Here is an 8,968-nt window from a genome sequence, read left to right as displayed (position 1 = left end):
ACGTAGATTCGATGATTGAAAGAGCGCGAAGTTTCGCGTGCTAAAACTTTTCACCGAAACCTCGTTGTGCAGCACAAATTCTGCCTCCAATACTACGTTCACTTTTAGCAACAAATGAACGTTCAAAAGTTCTGTAATGCGATTCGTAACTATTCGCTTCGCGTGTTGCAAGAAATGACGTGGATCGACATGCTCGACGTTGATCACAACGCCGGTCGATATACGATTCTTAAACGCCGACTCGATGTTCTCCCAATGAAGAGTCGATGCTCTCGCGCCAACGTTTCCATACAAACCGCTACCAACGCGTGATGAAAACCGATGATCTAACGAGACCTTCAAAGTTTTCATACGACACATGATCGACAGCAAACTCGATTTTACACCCATGGATGCTTCGTTTTTTTTCACAATGTTCATATATTTCCTACACCATTGTAAACATTCAATACATGATTTCATCCATTCGCGATACTCGTCTACAGTTCGAATCAACCTTGACATATGTGTTAACGATTTCAACATGTCCTTGCAAACTTGCGTCATCTTGTGAAAATATTAATCCACATTAATTATGAAAAACAAGTTTTTTCAATTTTGATTTCACATCGTCGGTTAAGTTTCCAGTTCTCACGAACGTAACTACACTATACAACCAACCACGCGGTGCTCTCCCATCTCGATGATATGTAGTATCGCGGACGGTGAATCGGTCGCGGGCCATTTCACTATAATTTGGCTAAATCGTTTCGTATAGATGAAACTCACGCGACTCGTCAAATCTTTTTGCATTAGACGTTCCGTCGCTGTTTTCCACTCGAGCGGAAATTGATCGTACAGGTATAAGTTTATGACGTATCCACATGCCAAATTCTGTAATGTAGGAACCATCTCACGACGTATCATCGTCACTTGATGAAAAATACTTCGATATGAATTTCACGCGTGAAGCATTGAGTTTCTCTATCGGTACATTAATGTCCCATTTGATTTTACGAATATCCCAATCATCATCATCATCGTCGTCGTCGTAGCTGTACAATGAATATTCCAATCTTCTTTTCACTTTGTTCAATGGAGGGAGGAAGTCACATCTGGTCATACTCCGTTCAAATTTTGATAATGGTATCAACACTGGTTCGACGCAAACATAATCAGTTTCTTTACGGTATTTAAAAATAATCCTCTTCAAACATCTCTTCGAACGACATTGCGTGTTCAAAGCGCGGGTAAAGCATCCGCGAGTCTCTCCGGATACAAAACCATAAACTTCTATAAATGCGTCGCGCCTAACGCGCGCAAGAAAAATCCTGCATCGTTTTTGCAAGAGAGAGAACAACCGCTGCATCCTCCCCTCTCTCTCGCTCTCTACAATATTATACCGAGATAAAAAACCTTACTTTAATAAATGTAATAAACGAGACCAAAATCCCCGATATCGCTTCGCAAGCGACTTCCCGGGTAAAGCACCCGAGAGCCTCTCCGGATACAAAAAACCACAAACTTCTATATATGCATGGCGCCTCTCTTCAAAATACTTCCACAACGCGCGAGAAAGTTCACATCGTTTGCAAGAGAGAGAGAGAACCGCTGCAATGCATCCATCTCTCTCGCTCTCTACAATATTATTTCAAAATCCCCGATATCGCTTCGCAAGATAAGCAACTTCCGGGTAAGGCATCCGAGAGCCTCACACCGGATGCAAAACCGCAAAACTCCTTATCGGTGACTTTCCCCCCTCCACACGACGCGTGCCGCTCACGATGACGCATCCTTACTGTTACCACCCCCCCGTTTTCAGCCTTCCTCTCGCCCTTGATTGCAGAACGCAACCTATATATATACTTATGTACCTCTACCTCTACCGTTAAGTATGTACCTCTAAATCTACCCCGACGCATTAACCTCTAACTCTACCCCAAGTCATGTACCTCTACCTCTACGCATGTACCTCTACTCCTACCTCTACCTCTACCGTTACGCCTGTAACTCGACCTCTACATTTACGTCTGTACCTCTACCTCTATCTCTACCTCCTTCTCTACCTCTACCTCTACGCATGTACTTCTTCCTCTCTCTACCTCTACCTCTACCTTTGTGCCTGTAACTCGACCTCTACCTCTACGTCTGTACCTCTCCCCCTACCTCTACCTCCACCTCTACCTCTACGCCTGTACCTCTACCTCTGCCTCTATTTCTACGCCCGGACTTCTCCCTCTACCTCTACCTCTATCTCTTTCTCTACGCCTGTACCTCCAACTCTACCTCTACCTCTACTTCTACCTCTACCTCTACTCATGTGCCTCCAACACTACCTCTACCTCTAACTCTACCTCTACCTCTACCTCTACCACTACTTTTAAGCTTGTAACTCGTCTTCTACCTCTACGTCTGTACCTCTACCTCCACCTCTACCACTACCCCTACCTCTACGCCTGTACCTCTACCTCTACGTCTACGCATGTACCTCAACCACTACCTCTACCTCTACCTCTACCTCTACCTCTACCTCTACCACTACCTCTATCTCTACTCTACCTCTACAGATACGCCTGTTCCCTCTAACTCTACGCATGTACCTCCACGTCTACCTATACGCATGTTCCTCTAACTCTACCCCCGCGCATGTACCTCCAACACTACCTCCACCTCTAACTCTACCTCTACCTCTACCTCTACCACTACTTTTACGCTTGTAACTCTTCTTCTACCTCTACGTCTGTACCTCTACCTCTACCTCTACCTCCACCTCTACCTCTACCCCTACCTCTACGCCTGTACCTCTACCTCTTCGTCTATGTATGCACCTCTACCTCTTCCTCTACGCATGTACCTCAACCACTACCTCTACCTCTACCTCTCCGCATGTACCACCACCTCTACCTTTACGGATGAACCTCCACCTCTACGCATGTACCACTACCTCTACCTCTACGGATGTACCTCTACCTCTATCTCTACATCTACCTCTACGGATGTACCTCTACCTCTACCTTTACCTCTACCTCTACCACTACCTCTATCTCTACTCTACCTCTACAGCTACGCCTGTTCCCCTACCTCTACCTCTACCTCTAACTCTACGCATGTACCTCCACCTCTACCTATACGCATGTTCCTCTAACTCTACCCCCGCGCATGTACCTCTACCACTACGCATGTACCTCTACCACTACCTCTACCTCTACCTCTATATCTACGCCTGTACTTCTCCCTCTACCTCTACAACTACCTCTCCCTCTACGCCTGTACTTCTACCTCTATCTCTACTTCTACGCCTGTACCTCGTCCTCCACCTCTACCTGTTCCTCTACGCTTGTACCTCTACCTCTACCTCTACCGCTACTTCTACGTCTACGCCTGTACCTCTAACTCTACCTCTACATCTACCACTACCACTACGCCTGTAGCTGTGCGTCTACCTCTACCTCAACGCCTGTACCTCTACGTCTACGCCTGTACCTCTAACTCTACGCCTGTACCTCTGCGTATACTACTACTACGTCTGTACCTCAACCCCTATGTCTACGTCTATAGCTATGCTTCTATCTCTACCACCACCTCTACCTCTATCTCTACCTCTACGTCTGTACTTCTACCTCTACCTCTACATCTACCTCTACCTCTACCTGTACCTCTACGCATGTACCTCTACCTCTATGTCTACGTCTATACCTATACCTCTACCTATACCTCTACCTCCACGTCTTCCTCTACGCCTGTACCTCTTTTTTTTTTTCTTTTTTTTTTTTTTTTTAACATAGAGGTAATCCCTTTACGGATATCCCACCCCCTCGCGGGAGAGGGGGCAGAATTATGCAGGGCTCTGTCGAGCCGCTCGGTCCCTGAAGGGGAGCGATCGGTCCGACAACTACCCGCCAATTCCTCCATGTCCGTCTCGCGAGCTTACAGCGGGAGTCTGGGATCCGCGCGCGCATGCCAACCAGACTCCCACACTCGTCTTCATTCTTCCCTGGAGGGGCAGATGGCCCCCCCCCCTGTCACCCTGATCCGAAGGCGCTCGGCGACGGAGTGCAGAGCGCCTTACCCCCCCTGTTGAGCCGCCCGATGGACTAGCGAATCCCGTTCGTTTCGCCCGACGGCTCACCGGAGACCACCACGGGCGGCCGGCCAAGACCCCTAGTGGGGCCAATGCCCACCGCCGCGGGATGGCCCCCGCTTCGCGCTGTTAGCGGGTACCCAGCGGAAGTGCGCGATCGGCGCGCACCCTGGGTCTCCGCACCCCCCTACGCCGACCAGGATCACAGGCCCGCCTGCGATGCCGCTCGGCCTCCTCCTTCTGTAGCATGACGCTTTCACAGAAGGAGGAGAACGCCTCCCATGACCTCGCACTCCCAGCCACCTCCGCAACTACCGCCGGGAGCGCGAGGCTCCATCCTACGATCGTCCGCAGGCCACGGCGCTCCGAGGCCCACGCCGGACACTCCTCCAGCGTATGCTGCGCCGTGTCCTGCGGATTCCCGCAGTGATGACAGCGCGCATCCACCTCCTTCCCGATGAGACACAGGTAGCTCCCGAAGCAACCGTGCCCCGTGAGCACCTGCGTCACCCGGTAGGTGACCTTCCTTCCGAGTCCGGCATTTCGCCATTCCCAGAACGTCGGGAGGATCGCGCGGACTGCGCGCTGCTCTCCCCTCCCCCTCGCCGCCTCTAATACGAGGCGCTCCCGCCACGCCTCCACGGCGCGACGCCCCGCGGCCGCCCGTTCGGCCGCCACCGGGAGTCTCCTCTCCCCCGGGTCCACCCCCGCCAGCCGAAGGCCGCGGTCCCGGACGAACGCGTCCGCAAGCCGCACAGCCTCCAAGTCCAGCGGAAGCAGCCCCGAGATTGCCATCGCTGCCGCGTGAGAGATGGTACGGTACCCCCGCACGACCCGTATCGCCAGCCTGCGCTCTAGACGACGCAGCAGGACCAGAGGTCCGCCACGCCGGCCAGCGACAAGATCGCGCGCCCATACAGGGGCCCCGTAAATGGATAATCCCCGCACCATTCCCGCGAACAAGCGACGAACCCGCCCGCCGGGTGCCCCCAGGTTCGGGAGGATGCGACCGAGCGCAGCGATCGCCCCCTCCACCCGAGGAGCCAGGAGCTCGAAGTGCCGGCCGAACGTCCAGGCACCATCGAGCACGATCCCGAGGTACCTGAACCCCTCCCCGATACCGACGCGGCCCACCCCCACATCCAGTCCGCAAAGGGGAGGCGCCCGCAAGCGACCCCCACCATGAAACCACATGGCTTCGGTCTTGCTCGCAGACACCTCTAGGCCCAGTGCCCGGATTGCCCGCACGACGCGCGCCGTCCCCACTTCCCCGCGAAGCAGGGCGTCCCGCCATGTCCTGCCGGTGGACACAATCAACGTATCATCCGCGTAGCAGACGATGTTCACACCGGCAGGCATGCTCCCCCCCTCCCGCAAGACACGGTCGTACTCGACGTTCCACAGCAGGAGCCCTAAAACGGACCCCTGCGGGACGCCGCGCACGACCTGTCGGGTCGCCATCCCCGCAGCGACCGAGTACTCCACCCACCTGTCGGAGAGGTAGTCCCCTATCGCGCGTTGCAAATACTGTGGCACCCGCTGGTACCGCAGTTCCTCTCTGATGCAAGCCCAGGGGACGGAGTTGAAGGCGTTGGCGATGTCCAGAGACACCGCCAGTGCCACCCCGCCCCCCTGTGTGACGGCGTCCGAGAGAGCCCTCAGCCTGCAGATCGCGTCCACAGTCGAGAAGCCCTCCCGGAAGCCGAACTGGGCACTATTTAATCCGGGAGCAGACTCGCTCGCCAGGTGGGCCACAAGCCTCCGAGCGATGATCCGCTCGAAGAGCTTCCCCGCCTCGTTAAGGAGGCACAACGGTCGCCACGCGGATGGCGACCCCACTTCCTTCCCCCTCTTGGGGATCAACACGAGGAGGCCCTTCCGCCACGCCGACGGAAAGACCCCCTCCCTCAGACAGCTGTTGAACAGCTGTCTTATGTCGGGGCCAAGCGCCGGCAGGGACAAGGCCAGCACCCGACCGTGGACCCCGTCCAGGCCGGGCGCCTTACCGCCCACCCCCTCCGCAGCGCGACGGAGCTCGTCATCCGTCACACCCAGCTCCTCTACCCACACGGAGGCCTCGTCCTCCCGCCGTTCCGCGGCAGGGTCTACGTCTTCCTCTTCGGGGCCTTCCTCAGAAGGAAAAAGGCCCCCTATCACCCTCTCCAGGAGCTGGGCATCCAGCGTCGCGGTCGCCGGGGGAGCCCGCGCCCGCAGCTTGTTCATAACAAGCCTGTACGGCCGCCCCCAGGGATCCGCATCCAACGACGCGACGAGCTCCCGTCACGCCTGGTCCTTGGCCCTGGCGATCTCCTTTCGGAGCCCCGACAGCGCATCGCGGTATTCACTGTAGCGCGCGAGCGTCTCCCCTCGCGCACCACGAGCACGCCGGCGCGCCCGCGTAAACCGGCGCCGAGCCGCGTGGCATGCCGCACGCAACCCGACAATCCTCTCAGACCACCAATATACGGGCATCCAACGGGCAACGTCGCTGCTACGGGGCATTGCGGCGTCAGAAATCGCCCACAACGCCTCTCGCAGCAGTTCGGCCTCCCGCTCAGGGGCAACCTGCCCATCCCCTGCAAGCCCGGTTGTCCCCCCCCCACGATGCCGCCAATGCCGCGGCCTTGAGCAGGTCGACGTCGACCTGCCTGATCCCCCATCGCGGCCGTCGCCGGCCGGCCCGTCGAGTCACGGAACCCCGCGCGTCGCTGGGGGCAGCTCCCACGTCCATGACGATTGGGACGTGGTCCGAGGCAAGCTCGATATCGTCGGCCACCCTCCATCCCGAGACTCGACGCACGGCAGCAGGCGTCGCCCAGGTCAAGTCCACAATGGAGACCCCCTGCCACCGCACGCACGTCGGCCGGGATCCCCGGTTTAGTAACCGGAGATCCAGACTCGCCGCCCAGGCCAGCACAGCCTCCCCTCGGGCGTTCGTCCCCCGGGAGCCCCACGCCGTGGCGTGCGCGTTGAAGTCTCCCAACACGAGGTCCGGACGGGATGCGAATCTCGCAAGACACGCGTGCAGCCCGTCCAGGAATTCCCGGACCCTTCTAAGGGCGCCGTTCGGGGAGATGTACACGCCGACGACGGTTATATCCCCCCATTCTACCGCGACATACCCCCTTCCCCTCTCCAGAAGAGAGACGGACGGGAGTCCAGGCTCAGCGCACGATGCGGTGATCACCACAGACCCCGCCTCGTCCCCGATCCAAAGAGGATTATCGGGGATACGGTATGGCTCTGCCATTACCCCCACCCCCGGTCCCATCTCGCGCAGGGCCTGAACATATAAGTCCTGAGCCCTGCGCGAGTGGTTCAGATTCCCCTGTAACACCCGCATATTGGGGTCTACTCCTTCGCACCTTCGGGGGCGATCTCCATCGCCTCCCCCGTCTCTCTACTTTCCCCTCTCTCGGCGGGTGCTGCAGCCACCGCTGCGGCGCCCCCCACCGTCGGGCCAGTCTCCCGGGGGGGGGGGTGGCTTCCCCACTCTCCCCCGCACAACGTACTGCGCGCACGTCGCCGCCCCCAGGCGGTGTCCGTGCGGTCGACCAAGGTCAGCACACAGCGGACACCTGGGAACCGCGACACACGCCGATGCCCTATGCCCCTCCGACCCGCAGCGGTAGCAACGCGCGCTACGATCCACAGCGCTGGTACACGCAGCCCGCACATGCCCCGGCTGCAGGCAGCAGAAGCACCGCAGCGGCCTGTCCTCTAGGACAGCTACTCTCGCGCTGGACCACCCCACGAGTACGCGCCCCGCCCCGGCGATTTTTCGGATCGCCGCCACCGGACCTTGTGCCCAGCACGCGCCCATCGCGCCCGCCGCGGTCCGGTGGATCTCCCCGGTCTTGATATCCCCCGCGGAGCACCCGCCGAGAGCCGCGAGCGCGCGCCTTACCTCCTCTATGCTGACGGATTCGTCCAGGCCGGTGATCCGCAGGTCGGCCCGCTTCGTCGGCTGGACAACCCTGGCCCCCGTGCCGTCCAGGACAGCGGCTACCCTCTCCGCCAGTTTTCGGGCCTTCTGCTGGCACTCGGGCCCCTTCACCTCCAGCAGGAGACCGCCGGTCCTTGTTCTTCTGGGCCGCACTCCTGCCTCGATGCCCAGTTCAGGCAAAGATATTTTCTCCCGGGCCCTCTTCATCGCCTCCGCGTAGGTCAGAGGTCCTCCCTCCGCCACGGTGATCGCCACGACCGCAGTGGTCGGGGCGCGCTTCAGTCATCTCGCCCCTCTCGGTGCTGGAGTCGGGGTCGGCTTCGCCTTTCGCGCCACCGTTCCCTCCCCCCGGCCTGCTCGCGTCCCACCCGCAGTTCCGCTTTTTGCGGTTGGCACGGCACTCGCAGGTGCCGCAGCCCGGATCGCAGCCCTCTTCGCCGCCCTCGTCTGGACCGCTGTCCACTCCCTGCTCGTGGCCGGTCCCTCCTTTCCCCGCGGCGTCATTGTGGCCCGCTCGCCGACCTCGCAGCCCCCCTTCGTCACTCTTTGGCGCGGTGTGGGGGCCGGGGTCTCCACCGCCCGGCTCGGGCGAGCAAGACCCTCCTCCACCCGTCGCTCCAGGGCCTCCATTCGGCGCACCATCTCCGTCATGGTGTCCGCGACCCTCTCCATGTTGGGGGATTCCTCCGCAGCAGGGATAGTCTGTTCCAGCTCTTCTCGCCCCTTACCACCGCCAGTTCCGCTCGGAGGGTCCGCACCTCCTCGCTCAGCCTCTCGACCAGGTCAGTCAGACGGGCATTCTCCTTTTCCGCCTCGTGGGGAGCACCGGTGTAGGTCCTTTTCGCCAGGCACGTGACCCCCGCCCTTGCTGTGAGGGCCGTCTCCCTTAGGCTTTTGGCGAGGGTGCCCTTCAAGCCTTTCGAGACGGTGGAGACCCTCTCCACCTCTTCCATGGCCCGGTT

The 8,968-nt window shown here is 58.5% G+C and overlaps 1 protein-coding gene across 1 annotated transcript; it reads right to left on the bottom strand.

Moving 5' to 3' along the window:
* Window positions 1–6,614: 6,614 nt before the first annotated feature.
* Window positions 6,615–8,213, bottom strand: LOC143261255 (uncharacterized). The gene is made up of 2 exons (XM_076527839.1): window positions 7,968–8,213; window positions 6,615–7,388 (listed from the first exon to the last, which is right to left on the bottom strand). The coding sequence occupies exons 1-2, from the start codon at window positions 8,211–8,213 to the stop codon at window positions 6,615–6,617; spliced, it is 1,020 nt and encodes a 339-aa protein (XP_076383954.1).
* Window positions 8,214–8,968: the final 755 nt, after the last annotated feature.

This window comes from Megalopta genalis, unplaced genomic scaffold (genome assembly GCF_051020955.1).
Source record: "Megalopta genalis isolate 19385.01 unplaced genomic scaffold, iyMegGena1_principal scaffold0046, whole genome shotgun sequence".
NCBI classification, from domain to species: domain Eukaryota; kingdom Metazoa; phylum Arthropoda; class Insecta; order Hymenoptera; family Halictidae; genus Megalopta; species Megalopta genalis.
This window is presented reverse-complemented; position numbering and strand designations above follow the sequence as displayed.